The sequence below is a fragment of the Telmatherina bonti genome (genome assembly GCF_933228915.1).
Source record: "Telmatherina bonti genome assembly, chromosome: 13".
NCBI lineage: Eukaryota > Metazoa > Chordata > Actinopteri > Atheriniformes > Telmatherinidae > Telmatherina > Telmatherina bonti.
In genome coordinates this window covers 8361977-8379266 of record NC_136611.1, presented here as the reverse complement: position 1 = coordinate 8379266, position 17290 = coordinate 8361977, and the positions used below count along the sequence as shown (strand labels likewise).

At 38.4% G+C, this 17290-nt stretch overlaps 1 protein-coding gene across 1 annotated transcript; it reads right to left on the bottom strand.

The window, feature by feature from the left end:
• Window positions 1–224: 224 nt before the first annotated feature.
• Window positions 225–7263, bottom strand: coq5 (coenzyme Q5, methyltransferase). Its single transcript, XM_079252015.1, has 7 exons — window positions 7061–7263; window positions 5993–6142; window positions 5688–5906; window positions 5329–5435; window positions 3793–3881; window positions 2125–2236; window positions 225–908 (listed from the first exon to the last, which is right to left on the bottom strand). Exons 1-7 carry the CDS (start codon window positions 7251–7253, stop codon window positions 807–809), a joined length of 972 nt encoding a protein of 323 aa, XP_079108141.1. The 5' UTR covers window positions 7254–7263; the 3' UTR covers window positions 225–806.
• Window positions 7264–17290: the final 10027 nt, after the last annotated feature.

The window sequence follows — 17290 nt, the reverse complement described above, 5'->3', positions numbered from 1 at the left end:
CAAATATAACATTTTGGGGTACTTGAGTCACTATTTAATTTTTTTTTTTTTTTTTAATTGTTTCTAGCACTTAAAGATTAAAAAAGTACAAAAATTAATATTTTTTCATTTTTTTAAGAATATAAATATTTTCTGTCAGTACTATTACAAATGTTTAAAAGAAATTGCTAGAAATCAATCTGTGTATATTCTGTACCTGTATAGCAAACATTTCATAAATGGAAATATGTTCTCTGAATATTTATTTACTAATATATTTATCTTTAAGCCATGTCTTATGTTCAGAGTGTATGAACGTTGGAGTTATTTGGTTGCTTTTTATTGAGAAAAAAAAAATCACTAACATGAGATTTTGTATATACATGGTAATTGCACACGATCTAAATCTTCTCTGACCAAAAAACTGATTTTAAAACTTTAGTACCATACAGTTTTGTAATTAAAAGTGTACAAAGATCTGTAAGATATACAGTTTTATTCAAGTAATTCAATGTGGTGTCTTGTCTTTCATTATTGACACTTCAGAGGTTTTTGCTTTCTATTAGCAAGTCATGTAGTTCAGTTTTATTTTTATTAACTATATTACAAAGGGATTATACTTGTATTTACCAGCTGACAAAGAAAACACTCAAACGTGGCTTGTTACACCAAACGGATCATAAAATAACATCCACTGACCTTTGACCGTCATTGTGTAGAGAGAAGCTCTGACGTTTCATCTCTGAGACACAAGAAGATCAACCTGAAACAAAGCCAGTCTTTTTCCTCGGTTGATGTTTTTTCTTGTAAAAAGGGAGGCGTGTTTCTCACAACTTGAAACCAGAGTGAAGCGCCACGACTCCATTAGTCAGGTTGTAGTACTGCACGCAGTAGAAACCTGCATCTTCGATCATGCTTTTAAACTCCTCCTGCAAGCAGCGAAGAAGAGCAGTGAATCCACGGAGAAACTGGTGTTTAGCAAATAAAAACAATGAAGATGTACTGGGAATACTACAGATTCTGGTCCTTTCTCTCCAGGCTTCTAAGCCAATCAGATTGATTCGTTTAGCAGAATAAAACGACTAGAAATTGCCATTAGAAGTAATGTGCAGCTATCGTGGCAAGAAGAATTTACCCTCATATTGCTACAAAATAAGGAAATTACTTAAATGTCTATCAAATAATTTGATGTAAATGCAGGTAAAAGAATTAAATGCAAGGTGAGCAGAGGATGGTGAAGAGAATTGATTTAAAAAAACAAAAAAAAAAACAATGCACAAACAGAAATCTATAAATCCAGAGCCTGTTTGATGCCTCAACAGATTTAGGTAGAAAAAAATAGCTTCTAAGGAATCCACCAGGAGGGGGATCGGAGCACCGCAACAGTGTATATCTGAAAACAAAAATAAAATAAATTTTATTTATAAAAGAAAACAAATGGACTTTTTCCTGCTAAGGCTTATTAAAAAAGAAAAAAACATTTCTGTCTTTCAAGCAGAAAACAGATAAAAGGTCAAATTTACAAACTTTCATGTTGGGCTTCGTCACGCTGCTGCTACACCCTGGATGACGCGGTTCTAGCACCGAGGTTGAAGCTTTAACCCAGACAGTAACTCGTCTTCTCAGCAGTAAATTAATTCTCCTTTCTTTGCACGTTAAAAGCATTTCTGTCAGGTTTTGAAACGAGGACGTGCAACACGACGACCAGCGTCTGTCGTTGAAGGCCTCTGCTCTGCAGGTTTTAGACATTCTGCAATACACCTGATTTAAAAAGGACCATAAATGCTTCTCCAAGACGTTATAATTGAAGTGTACAAAAAGTTGTTGACCCATTCATTTCAATCAAGTGTGTTGCAGCAGGGAAATGTCTAAAACCTGCAGGATGGCAACCACTGGTACATATTAACCCAGAGCAACACACACTGTGTGCAGGCAGGTGATGTTCCATGTCGCTCATCACCGTTCCACATTCCTATGATGTGAACTTTGTTTTAATCAGACGTATTGCAGGAGGGAAACATCTAAAACCTGCAGCACACCGGCCCTCAGGGACCAGGTTAAGAGATCACTATGAAACGTATGGTCGCTGGTTTGAGAGGAGCAAAAACAGACAGGAAAGACATGGACTGGTGGAATCTCATTTACCTGGTCAGGAAACTTGCGGATGCTCTCCACCAGATACTGGTACGACTTCCAGTCTCCAGCAATCACCTCTCCCAAAACTGGGATCACCTGGAAACTGTATGCATCGTAAAGCCTGGAACGTAGAACAACATGCAAGTGTCACCAGAATCAAAAGGTGTTTTTCTGACTGCTGGAAAGTAAAATCAGTGACATCTTTCACTTTCAGACATAAATTCAATTCAATATTCAATAAACTTCATTGTCATTACATAAGTGCAATGAAAGTGACACAGACCGCTCTCGTGTTAAAACAATTAAACACATAAATAAAACACAAAAACAATACGATAAAAAACAAGCATTGTTGTTATAAATAAGATATCAGACTGAAACTTCCTTTTTCCATCTCATCAATGTTCCCAGCATCTGTGGAGTCTCCTGCTAAACCGAGATCTCGCCATTCAGCTGAGCTTCACCTGATTGGTCACCTGTAGTCACATCTACCGGGCCAGCAGGGGGCAGTGTTGGCCAACGGCTCACAAGCTTTTGCACATTAAATACACTAAAAAATAATGCAACATGCATCCCACCAGCTTCAGTTTATAGTCACAGCTTCTAAAGAGAAGCTGAAATTACAAATCTGTTTGACCGACTTCTGCAAATCTTTTATGACCATTTTCACACCAAACCATAATCCTAATATCATTGGAGCAAATGAACTGAGCAGCAGCGGTGGTGGAAATTGTATGACACCAGAGAGCACTGCACCCAAAGTCCCAGCATGCTCTGTGTTGTGGATTTAAGATGAGAAGATGCATCAGGAGCTTTTTTTTTTTTTTATTATATATAGTAAAAACACTTTGTCAGGTTACTCTGCAAAGCAACATTAGCTGCTGCAGTAAGTATGATTCACAACATGCACATACCTGTAGCAAATAATGGAACGTAGCGGAGAAAGTTTCCGCATCAGAAATCAGTTTGGAATATTTTCACTGCAAAAATTGGAGCTTTATGCGTTTCCACGTCCATCCATTTTCTATACCTGCTTATTACACTGCAGGAAAGAGTGGGCCGGGCAAGAGGCATGCACACCGTGACCTGGTCGACTCCAGGCCAAGTCAGAAAAAACACACACTTCTCTGGAGAATTTAACCTACTTGGCATGTTAATTACCTGGAGAGAACCCAGGCGTGCAACGCTAACTACACAAAGAAAGGCCCAGTTTACGTGTGTTTCCAGGTTGTTTAACACAACAATATTTTCCTTTGTCTGGAGAACAAAGACGCTTGTCTCTTTTACTGAATGTAGGACTTCCTGTTTTAAGTGTAAAAAAAGAACAAATAGTCTACAGAGTGGTTTTTTGTAGCAACCAGCCAGGTCTTGATCAGTATCAGTGTCTGCTGTATCAAAAGAACACCTTGATATAATAAACAAAGTCTTATTTAATATAATATGATGACAAATAATTAAGTCTTCTATGGCAGAAGAAAAACAGATAATTATTTTTGTAAAAAAAATGGCAGAAATGTTGCATGTTTTTCTAGTTTTGCTTATAGATTCCAGCCAATTAAACCCACCACCATAAACTGAATTCTATAAAGGCTAAAAAAAAAAAAACAGCGGGCTTTGGACAACCAGATATGGTGGAAACCCAACAGAAACCGACAGAAACCCAAAAGTCCTGCTCACCTTGCCAACACAGGGTTTGTCACTTTGCTGAACTCTAAGCACATGAACCTGCCACCAGGCTTCAGGACCCGCACAGCCTCCTGCAGCACCTAAAGCCAGGAAACCATGTTGTTAGATGATGTTATTAGTCATTTATAGGAAACAAAAAGCCACATTTTTCCTGCTTACAGCTTTTTAACAATGAGGTTTTGTTGCTTTATTAGATTTCATGTCACTGTGAAGCAAGTGATTTGGACAATTTAAAAAAAAACTGAAAGGTCAGATTGCAAAAATGATCTGAGTTATAATCTTACAAACTATAGACCCATAATCCTGAAGTTTAGGTTGATTGTAATTGTAAAGTGATAAATAACTTTTAGAAATATTTGCATTATTCAAAATATCTGAATTTATTTCTAAAACCCCTCATTTTGCTGCTGAGTACAACAAATATTTCCATGTGTACATGATGTTGCTGCAGCTGTGCAGGAATCTAAGCTCACTCTCATTTTCTGCTGTAATATGTTCTTATATCACCTGTCAGTGTTGGTGAACGCAACCAAATATACCACATGGAGCCACCTTTTCAATAACGGTTAATCAGTGTTTGCAGCTCCAGTTATAAACGATGTTGTGCTTTAAAATCATGTTGCAGTGCCATTCCTTATTATCACACAGATAAAATGCATTGAACACTAAACATTGTTTAAAATAGAATTTATAAAAAACAGAAAGGTTAAATTTGCTTCTTGTCTTGCAGAACGTTTGAAAGCTGATCCAGACCTGAACTGGTTCCAGCTCCAGCAGCTGGTGAAAACGGTGGTGGGAAAGTAGAGGTGGAAAATAGAATATCAGAATTTTTTGCTTCACAATTTTAAAATAGATTTTTTTTGTTTAAAAAAAAATTGATTTCTTTTTCAAATAAATAAAAATAATTCATTATAAAATTTTGGTCATTGTTATTTTTCTTATTGATCTTTTTACTTATCTTCTTGGGCATCAGCAGTGTGTTTTTTTCCTAATTAAATGACGAGCTAAAAAGGTTTTATACATTTTTTGTCTACAAAAATCAACAATATGGAAGAATTGTGAGAATCACAATTTAAATTGAATCGGCACCCAAAAAAAATCGGAAACGAATCGGGACAAAAGCATATCGTCACAGCCCTAGATATCAGGGCACCGGGATTCTGCACATCTTTACACGGAGATGATGCTTTTCTGCAGCCATTTCCCTCCTTGGTCACAGAATGCTTAAACAAGGCTTTAGTTGTGTAAATTTAGCTTCTCAGTATTAAAGAGTGTAGTTTTGGAAGAAGGAATAATCCTCAAAGGGGATTTTTTTTCCGGTATAAAGTGTGTTGAAACCAATTTTATAGCTTTAAAGTTATTGGGGGGAAAAAAAATCATTCTTAGTGTTTTAAAATGATGTTTATATGTGGATGCACTTTCACAACAAGTGCTTAAATCATTCAAAAGTAACAAAATATCATGCAAGTATTTTGTGAAATTGTAGGAGTAAAAGTCTGGCAGAGATTTCAGTGACAGGTCAGTTACCTGATCAATATGAGTGACATTTCTAATGCCAAACGCGATGGTGTAAATATCAAACTGGTCATCATCAAAGGGCAGCTCTTCTGCATCTCCCACCACCCATGACAAACCTGACACACAGAGGCAAGAAAAAAAAAAACAGCTTTCAGCTTTGAACAGTTAATAAGTGATTTATCTCCAAGATGTTACCCCTGCCGGCTCAGTGTGGGTGGACAACCCAGCCAAAATTAACATAACATAAATCTTATATACATTTATCTCATGAAAATAATATAAAAATAACTACTAACATGTAAACATCCTCACTAAAACCACCAGAAAAAGGGAAACTGGTGTCAAGTTTGAAGTAATTTAAAGCTTACCAGCAGTGATGCCCATGCTTTCTGCTTTTTTCTTTCCCACATTTAGCATCTCCTTGTTGATATCACAAACCACAGCCAGAGACTCGTGGGGTGTGTCCTCGAATGGGTATTTGTCTGAAATGTCCTGCCAGGACGGTGTCTGGCTGGATCGTGCTGCCCGTCGTTCCTGCCGCTCCTGCTGAGATTTAACGTAGTCCAAAAACCGGAAAGCAATGTCACCTGCAGGGGAGAATAACAACAACACATCTAGAAATGTGACATCCGGATCAGCTGGACAACCTGAAAGGGTGCACAGAGGCTGTTACCTGTTCCACCAGCCACATCCAGGAGCCGAGCACCAGGCTGAGGGTGCATGACATGCAGAAGCATGTCCTTCCATAATCTGTGGATCCCCAAACTCATGGCGTCATTCATAACGTCGTACTTCTGTGCCACATTCTCAAAAACCTTATAGACTGTAAAGACAAACATATAATGGCATTTCATTTCATTTCAACATTTTTTATTCTCTCTTTTCTTGCATTTATTCAAAGTCAGGTTTTAATGTATGATAGGGTCTGTCAGTGTTCCCCAAAACAGGTTCTCAGGGTCCTAATGACATGTTCCGCCTCCAAAGCACACTGAACTTCCTCATTAAGTTCTTTGCAGCCTGTTTATTTCAGTCAGGTGTGTTAAAGTAGGGTTACATATAAAACATGGAGGCAGGGGGTCCTAGGCAGGGCCGGATTTAAAGTGCACAGGCCCGTGGGCCCAGAGTGTTCCAGGGACCCCCTTCCCCACCGCAACATTGTGAAAACTGTGAATGATGCACTGTGAAAACAACATTTCTAACATCTCTCAGCCAGTGGTACCAGTAGCATTACTCTATTGGTAGTGGTATAACTATCTGACTTTTATGCACATTTCGTTTCATGTCCAAACTGTTGGTGTTTGCCCTACGTGGGCCCCATATGGGCTCCAAGTGGGCCCCTGGGCCTGTGCCCATAATCCCCATTGGATAATCCAGCCTTGGTCCTAGGGACCTGGATTGAGAGACACTGGTTTATGTGATGTCCAGCTAACATTCAGTATCACAGTATTTAAAAAGTTACATAAAAAGTTGTTCACCGATTAACCACAGAATACCTATATTAAGTCAAACTTAGTAAAAACATTTTAAATGTGTAAATATTTCTCTTTCAAGTGATTAAATGTTTAATTAGTATTAAGTATACAATTAAATGTTACTCAAAACCTGTAAATCCTGTAAAAACATGACATAATCTGCCTTTAAAGCGTGTACATGCACGACAGCCTGATTTTTCCCCTCTAGTAGGATTTTTAAATGCATTTTAAAAGCACTTTTGTTTAGTTGCATGGTTGCTGTCACTCACCTCTCTGCGCTTTTTCAGCTTCCGGCACCGTTTGGAAACCAAAATGTGTACTTCTGTCTTCGGCTGCATCGCTGAAACCCCGACAGGACGACGTTCCGCCTGACTGACACGAAGTACCAGCCGCAGTGGAGGAGATATTCCTGTGAGAAAGACGGATTAACCTCCGGAACAGCAGTCTCATGGAGCCAGCCATGTCGACTGCTTGCGCAACTGCAAACGACAGGAAGTGCCGTTCTTCTTCTTTGGACGTTTTATGGCTGACCAGACTCAATGGTGGAGTTTTGTCGCCCCCTACTGGCTGTTTGTAGAGTTGCACTGGCTGAAACAGCCTGTTAACCTGCCTGCTGCATTAACATCCATGTATCCATCCAGTATCAGTCTGATTTTTCCACAGTTTATTTACCAATTTTAAATAGATAAATATACTTGATTTAAAAAACTTTTAAAAGACTGATCAATATAATTACAGAAACTTCAATTCAATTCAATTTCATTTATATAGTGTCAAAGCGCAGCAATGCCATCTCACGACGCTTAAAAAAACATAATGAAAGCCAATTCATAATAGCCTATATAAGGAAACCAACAGATTGAGTTGGAGGGTTCAACCCAATCTCCCATCCTGAGCAAATAAATTACCTAATATTAATATTTTGTTTTTTCATTTATTCATCTATTTGTTCATTTATATGATTAAAAAGGCTCTCCACAGGTTTCTGCTTCTCCACAGGCTCATTTTTCATCCAAGTGTCTCATTGCCAATTTATAATTTGGCATTAACACCTAATAATAAAATATAAAATATTGTGTTGTAAAAGAGTAATGGCAACTTACCCACAATAAACATTATTTTTGTTATTTCGATTCAAGGATGCACATAGTTTGTTATTAATGTGATACAGTCGCAGAACAAGAAGCAAAACATATGTTAAAATTGAATTACTTAATTGTTGTTTATTCATTTATGTTTTGTATTGAATTATATATAATATTGGGCATAATAAAACAGCATTTATGACATGGTTACTCATTCTGGCCCTGCGAGAGCCACAATCCAGGTTTTCAGTGTATTTCTGCTCCGACACACCTGACTCAAATTTGTGAGTAATTGTGCAGAACTTAGGCTATGAAATCCATTTCATTTTAATCAGATGTGATTAAGCAGGAATACGTTGAAAACCTGTTGGATTGCAGCTGTCATTAGACTAGCATGACTTTTATCTAAGCTTTTGGACTTTTAAGGAGGCTATTTGTTATTATGCAAAACTGTATTTCACTTTATGTTGCATGATTCTAGAAATAAGCAGATAATGGAAATCATCTGTGATATATACACTACTCACAAAAAGTTAGGGATATTTGGCTTTCAGGTGAAATCTATGGAAAATGCAATATGTTCATGCTACAGTGATATAATATCATAAAAGTAAGACATTTAAGTAGAAGGATGCACTACTGATTTCCTCATCTCCAAAAATTCATTCAACACAAAAGGTAACAACAATGGTAGTTACACCACAACAAAAAATTTGAACGTCTCAATATCTCGTCATGTGCCCTTGAGCATCAATTACAGCTTGACAATGACGTCTCATGCTGTTCACAAGGCAACTTATTGCCTGCTGAGGCATGGCATCCCACTCTTCTTGAAGGGCAGCCCTCAGGTCATTGAGGTTCTGGGGTGCAGAGCTTCGAGCCTCTACACGACGGCCCAGCTGATCCCACAGGTTTTCAATGGGATTCAGGTCTGGAGAGAGTGCAGGCCGTTCCATTTGAGGTACACCAGTCTCCAACAGCCGTTCCCTGATGATGCGGCCTCGATGAGCAGGAGCATTGTCGTCCATGAAGATGAAATTAGGCCTGTGCTGTTCATGTAGGGGCACAATCACTGGACTAATGATGTTATTCAGGTAGTATGGGCTTGTCACTGTATCATTCACAAAGTGTAGGGCAGTTCTGTACCAAGTGGACACCCCTGCCCACACTGTAACACCGCCACCACCAAAAGCTGGCCTGGTGACAACAGTGGCTGATGCATAGCGCTCTCCCTGACGTCTCCAACATCGTTGCCGGCCATCATTTCTGCTCAGTGTGAATCGACTTTCATCAGAGAACAGCACTGAGGCCCACTGGTTCCTCGTCCAGCGTAAATGCTCCCTGGCCCATGCAAGACGATGATGCCTGTGCCTGGTTGTGTGGTCAGGTACCCGTGCAGGTCGTCTAGCACGCAGACCACGCTGATGGAAACGGTTTGGAATGGTCTGACGTGACACTTGGGTGCCTCTCACCTCTCTTAAACGTGCCTGGAGTTGAGTGGCATTCATCATCCGGTTTCTCAGGGCAGTGTTCACAATGTAGCGGTCATCAGCACGGGATGTGGCCAAAGGACGTCCACTTCTAGGCCTTTCTGTGACTCTTCCAGTCTCTCCATATCTCTGTTGCAACCTGCTGATGACACTCTGTGACACTCCAAGCTCAGTGGCCACTTCTGTCTGAGAACGTCCTGTTTGAAGCATCGCAATGGCAAGGGACTGTTGTTCCATTGTTAGGTGTCGTCTTGGTCTCATGATGTCAAAATGTGAACAGCATGATGAGGACAACTGTTTAAACACCAGCTCTAATTGAACCAGGACATTTATTGGTCAATTCAAGGATCACACACCTGCCGTGATTTTTGCCGGTAAGCTCCTTGTTAGAGAACAGCAACTTGTGCAAAATTTATTGAAACATTTAACAGTTGGACATGTGCATTTAAAAGCTTAGAGAAGATCACATTAAGTTCACCTGTACAGGTTTGAATGCATTTTAGGCTTGTTGTGAAATTTCACACAAAAGCTGAATATCCTTTTTGTGAATAGTGTATATATATATATATATATATATATATATATATATATATATATATATATATATATATATATATATATATATATATATACACATATATATATATATACACATATATATATATATATATATATATATATATACACACATATATATATATATACATATATATATATATATATATATGTATTCTATGTGTGTGTGTGTATACTGTATATATCCTGTTTATCACTGAGGTAAACTTACTTAACTTGCTTGTCACTTGCTTTGGTGACAAGCTGAGCTTGAAAACACTCTACAAGTATAAATACAGCTATTTTATAAATAAGGCAAGGGCATGCAGAAAAATATAGAATTTAAAATAAAAGAATATATAATAAAATATATCTATAAAAAAAAAAAAAAAAAAAAAAAATATATATATATATATATATATATATATATATATATATATATATATATATATATTATAGGGGCCAATATATATATATTGGCCCCTGTTTGTACTGTCTTGGTTTTATTTATGAGCTTCTTTTATGTTAATGTTTATTGTGCCACACTTTGGTCAGCCTTGTTGTTGTTTTTAACGCGCTTAGACATTAAAATGGCATGGCATGTTGAATCCTATGATTAAAAAATACTCCCTCACTTCTCATTTTGCCTGGGAGTTCACAGTGAATACATTCAAACCCAGTTCAGTAATCTTATGTCTGTACAATCTGTGCATAAACATAGATCTTATTGGCTAATAATCAGTAGTGTTAGTTATGCCAACTCTGTAAGGTTCAGTCCTTCAAACCCTTTTTTTTAACAGAAACAATAAACACAAGCAGCAAATTCTCACATCTGAGTACCTGGAATGAGCTGAGTTAAACTATTCCTCATGCTTACATAATTATAGCAACTGTTGTAATTTATGTTAATGTGAATATAATGGGGAATTGTGGTATAAATCAACATTTTTCCGCAGCTAATTCTAAGATTGTATAACAGGGAGAAAATCTCAAGTATTAAACATGTTAACACACGTTCCTACAAACCACCGAAGGGCATAAGACTTAATTGCGATGGGGTAAAGAAAAGAAAAAAAAAAGGAGAAAAAGATTACACGGAAGTTATCACACCAGGCAAGTTGCTGCATGGCCTGTGAACCTCTTTCACAGAGATCTTTTTCAGATCCATTAGAGGAGACCAGCTCCTTTTTCTTTTTAACAGCACTTCTCTCTGAATGTGTCTGACTTGAGCAGTCTGTGTGTAGAAAGGTGCAGGTATTGTCCCTCTTTCTTCTCACTTTCCCGTTCTTACAGTAACCAGACACTGCCTTCTATTGTCCCATTGTTGCCTTAATTACTGGTCGACTCGGGTTCAGAGGGATCCGCTTACCCCCGGACTCCTCTCTCCGGCGTTGGGAAAGTTGACCACAGGGGATTTGCAGGCTGTGGCTTTTCAAAGGACAAAGGAGTGACACTAAAGCTCAGAGTCTGGCTGGGATTCACAATTAATTTGAAGATTAAAGTCGCTGAATTGAAGCATGCAGTCAGCAGTTTTAGTGACATTTCTGCGTGTTTGTAACCAAGTCAGGATACAATCACCATGAAGCATCAAGGCAAGGACAGTTCAGGCGTTTCGCCGCCATCAGAGGGAGTAAGAGCATCAGTTACACACTGCTGTTTCTGCTCTGTGTTGGAATGTGGCATAACAACAAGTTCTTCTTAATAACCCCAGCTTTGGCGGACTTCAATGCTATTTTACATTTGAAACCATAAAAAGACTCAAATAAAACATTTCCTAACTTGTGTTTTCTGTAAAATTTGGGTTTACTTACATGACAGAAGTTTTACAGGTCATTTGGTTTTCAGAAGCCTCGTAGCCAAGAGGTTTTTTCAGAAAACAGGAGACGGCTTCAGATTATTGTCAGGCTTCTGCATTTCTATAGGAGCGTAGATACTTTATTCTTTGCAGAGTTACATTAAACAGGCCAAGAAATAGTAAACAGACACCAGCAGCCTCTAAACAGTTTCAGACGAAGCAAAGATGAAAGAAACACCTTTTATGAATTAAATCATCATTGCAAACATCCAAGGTGTTCCAGCTTACTACACATCCTCCAATGTTTGTTGTTTTTCTTGTCGTAAAGCTGAACTCCTGCTGCTCCCACTCCACTGTGCAGGTTGCATGCTTGACCTCATCCCAGAGGGAAGCCAATAGGTTACACATGGTCCTCCAAATCCTCCTGCTTACCCCTGTGTGTGTTAGCATCTCCTAACAATCTGGGAGTCATTGCACATGTCTAATAATCATTTAGCTTCATGGAAAAAGAAGAGAAAGAAACACAAAAGAGAAAGTGCTGCAGCTGTATCAGCATGCAAAAAAACAAAGCCTGAATCTATTAAAGGAAAAGCAATTTTCAGCTTTTTGTTTGATTTCTTCGACATGAAAAACAGAACGAGGGAGAACGGGATTAGTTTGATCTGATGTCTGTGGCCCATATGCTTCTCAGCAGCTCCAATACTGAGCTCAGTGATTAAATAAACGGCAATATCGTGAGGACGGAGCAAAACAAGAGAATAAAACCGACACGGAGTTAAGAAACATGCATACAGTGTTTATTTTGCAACCAGGACACATTAAATAAAACTACAAAGATACTTCACTTTTACAAAAGATAGACTGTATCCCATTCACATACAAAATAACAATAATTTACTGTATAAATTAAGTTTTTCACTATTTTTGCAATTTACATGTACATGAAAACAAAGTTTTGGACCCTCCATTCATGGTGATTTCCCACAGGGTTTTCCGGTGTCATTTTCATGTCATCGAGCGCTTCAGGACATTCACAACAATTTGGGGAAAAAAACCCGACTGTTTCCACCGTTCCGCAGATAGCGTGGAATTTTCCAATTGACTGGAGGACAGGACAGAAAATGGGAGTTTGCATAATTCACCAGGCTATCCAAACAAAGTTAGATTCTAACTGTCAGATTTCGTTAGCTTGTGTTTGACTTGAACGCACATTAATTTCCCATCCCTCTCGCTCGCTTTTCACCTCCCCCCCCCCCCCCCCCCCCCTGTCCATGCATGTCTGCTCTGAACATCGCAGACCCAGGGGCATGTGCTCTGGTCTCACAATAATTAACATGAGTTACAGTTCGAGTAGACGGACACAATTAGCTCCGTCACATTTCCACAAACTTTTGATCGGGAATCAGAGACTAATCATATTCAGAAATCAGATTCTTTAGAAAAACAAAATATTTGGGATTAAAATCCACTGTGGTGCTGTCATGTGTAAAATATATCCTTTCCTTTCAAGTGCTCAGGTCACTAATGAGTAGATTTTAGTTCCTTTCCGTTGAAAGTGAACGCAGACGAGAATAAACTCCAAGACAAATTAAGTGCATTTAAGTTTCTTTCAGTATCCTGCAAGGGCTTAAATGTCTGAGGTGATCATCTGCAGAGACCACCTCAAGTATCCAATCCCACCAAAGGAAAGTCAATTGCTATGCTGATGGCACACTCGGAGATTTCGACCTTTTACGACTGTTTAAAATGTCACAGCACTGCAGAGAAAAGCGTTCCAGCTGCAAACATGCTGTCAGCTTGTGGACAAGGCTGCTTTTGGCTGCAACCCTTTCTGGGTTTTTTGTTTGCGCTCAACCTTTTGTCCTGAAATCTGCGTCACACGTAAAAACTTGAGAGTCTGCAGCGTCTTAACGCACTTCACTGCTGTCTGAGAGGAGGAGACGCGTTTTCATCTTTACGGTAATTTAATGAGAAAGTTAAACAAAAGGAAAAAAAAGCACTTAGATGCATTACTTAAATGCTTTGCTTATGCACAAAATTAAAGAGCGGTCATAAATATCATCACTCCCACACAGAATTACATAATATACAACAATATTAACCCTTTCTCCTCCTGTAATCAAAAGACAAAGTTAATGTGAACAATATGTTCAGTAAACATCCAAGACTACACACAAAAGCATACAAATAACAACGAAAGAAAATCATTTAAAGCTTTTACTGACATATCATGACCTGTTTCATCTCCATTTGTGACGTTTACTTTACATGTCCATCATGTAAAATAAATGTAAAATAAATAACTGTAAGTGGTGTATTATGTTAAAGAAAATCGCAGTATATCTGTCATCATTTACAACAGATCAGTGGTGTGAATTGTGTGTGATGAACCTCAGTCGATTTTATGAATTTGTGAGGAATTCGAGACGAGGGAAGAGGAGATCCTTAAGGCACTTGAACACCATCAAACCGGAAAGACTCCCACCCACAACCGACCAGAAAAAGCTCTCAGATCTTCCCAAGTCTCCCTAAATGGCAGTTTGTCTGCAAGCTGTCGAGCTCCCCCTCCATACACACCTCTTGTATATCCATCCCCACCCTCCCCCTGACTGAAGCAGACTTCTCTCCACCCAAATGCTTGAGTGGGTGAGGAAGCTCTCCTTTCTCTGTGATCTTCTCATTTTGAGGCGAGTGACTCATCCCCAAAGTGCTGCCATATCTACCTTCAGTATGACGTCTACACACTCTGCATCCCCCACCTCTGAGGAGACATCGTCATGGGAACATATAAAACAAAAAAAAAACCAGACCTGAAATATTCGCACTTTACATACAGAATAAAGACGACACATACATGTACAGATCTTTGGATGGGAGGGATTCTGGCTTTTGGCTGCAAGTTTTCATCCATATGAGGCAATTACAGATGGTACAAATCTGTTAAGCTGTTACAGCATATGTTTACGTGTCCTTCATCGTCTCTTTGAATTTGATGAAGAGTTGCTACTGACATGAGATAAAGGTTAGTCTGGACATGGCTGTCTCATATTTTCACCAGTGAGCCTGCAGTCTGGTGGGAGTCTGGAGGTATGGCAAATGGTAGAGACTGCTGTGGGTGATGAAAATGGCCTCTTGCATGTTAAAAGCGTCCTTGTAATGTTTGTTGAAGCTGCAGATCATCCTCCATCGAGTTGTTTGCTATCCTCTCCCTCATTCCTGTCCCACTCTGACCTCGTGTCTTTGGTGCTGAGCAGGATGGGAGGGTCAAGCTACGGTGGCCTAGAGGCCATATTGCAGCAGTCATTCAGTCAGCTTGACAATGAGATGCTGGCTTGTCATCGTAGCGCCTCATAGAGTTGCATTGGTGTCTGACGGTCCTTGAACTGAGTAACTGTGTGGGGTACAAGCTGTCATGTAACAACTGTAAACAACACCAAGAACTACACCATCAGAATTAGATGTACGTTTCTGTTCCTCATGGTACAATCTGGACACACAGCGTGTGCCCCCCAGGGTTTAATTACAGTAGCTCATGACAATTGTGGTCACCTCTGCAGGCCTTCGAAGTACATTATATACTGTTTTATCTAAATGCTGTGTTATAATGTCAGAAAAACAAGTGAAAAAAACAAAAGACAAAGATGAACAAATAAAAAACAACACTAGTTTTAGTCCTAAAAGTCTTCTATTTCCATTAAAGTCACCAGTAAGCCATTTTCAAACTTGTTTAATATGCTAATTTGTCAAATAAGGTATTTTTCTTGAAGATAAGGGGACAAGAGAGCATTTCAATAAGAGAAAAAAAACTGCATGTTCATTTAGTTACATTGTTTGGCAAACTTGTCAAACTAGAAATGGTGTCAGAAATGTCTCTTGGCCTGTTGTGGAAGACAGGAGCATCCTTTTAGTGGCATTTGCAAAACTTTTTACATTTTAGGGAGAATAGACATCAGAAGAGAGACATCAGAAGCACTAAATTTCAGGCAGTGTTGAAAAAACACTGTAGTTAGCTTAAATTAGCGCACTGAGGCTAGCTGATGGCTAAATAAAGTTAGCGCGCTACTTCTTGCATCTTGCCATTAGTTTTAGTTTACTACCTAATATATATGTTTTAAAGCCTAATTAGTTTAGCAAATGTATGTTTATATGCAACGGCTAATCTCATATTAGTGAACTCCTCTTTCCTCCATTCTCTACTTTAAATCCCGCTGTTAGCTAACATGAGTTGATGCTTATTCTTTATTAACATATTTTACAAGACGATTAAGTAGTATGAAGTTAAGAAAGTATAGTTGCACTACAAGTGAAATCTAGATTATGCTGTGGACGACACAGTGTGTGGTTTAAAACCTTTCTGTTTCAGCTTTTTCTGCAGAGGGACAACAGCCTGAATGTTTTTATGACGCCTTTGTGGCTAGAAATGCCAACAGATAATAAGTCACATACAGTTACTATGATTAAAATACAACTTGTTTTATCAAAACATGTATTAATATATTCATATTGATGACTGTTTAAACACGAAAACAGCAGTGATAGGTGTTGTTGCTGGTGAGATCAGTACTAATGACCAACACATGTTTGGGCTGATTTGTTTTATAATCATGTGTCGAGTATATGCAGTACAAATGAATGGCAAAAAAGAGGAGAAAAACTGCTTGTTTCTTGCCACAGATTTGTGTTTTCATAAACATTATTCCCACATAAACATGTTTTTGTTTCTCCCATGAAGCACCAAGTTTTCTTGGGGGGGATCTGTGCGCCGAGGCTCATTTTTAGTCTTCCACAGACAGTACCAGAGGATGCAACCGGACAGATTCTACAAGACTGTAAAGGATGATTGCAGATTGGAGGACTTCTTTTTAGAAATGCCCACCCATCCGAGTGATGTAAAGTGTAATGGGAGTCTTACTGCCACACACTTTCTTGCTTAGAATGACAAAAAGCACTGAAACAATGTAAATAAAAATGCAGCTGTTTGTAAAACGGTGTATGGCGTCTCCCTTTGGCACGCTTATTGCTTATTCATGTATGCAGAGTTTGTTTTTTCCAACTCAGATGCATCATAAATGCATATTTTGCAGGTATTTTATATTTCTGTTGAAAAACTTTTTTTAGTCACTGAAATAGTTTTTTTTAAAAGGAAATTGTAAAAGGGGATTGAAAAACTACTTTTTAAAAAAAAAAAAAGATACGTTAATCATTTTAATGTCTACTTTTTGCAGTTGACTCCATGATGTAAAGACGCTTCATTAATTGGCTGTTTTTTTTCCCTTATTGATTTAAAATAGTGAAATCCTAAAACCCCATAAATCAAATAATCAGGTGAGTGATTAATGTTGCTTTCAGGGAAAGTTTCACCTTGATGAAACTAATTCAGCACATTGGCTTTATCCATGCTCATGACCACAATGATTATGATGCAGATTTTACCAAGTCTGAAGTTTGAACAGTAAACCATTCACTTCTGCTGTCTGAGATGCATTTTTAGTGGCTGGATTGCATCCAGAGACAATCAAACTAATATGGCAAGAACATAAACAGAAGATGACATTTTAAACATTGACAACATTT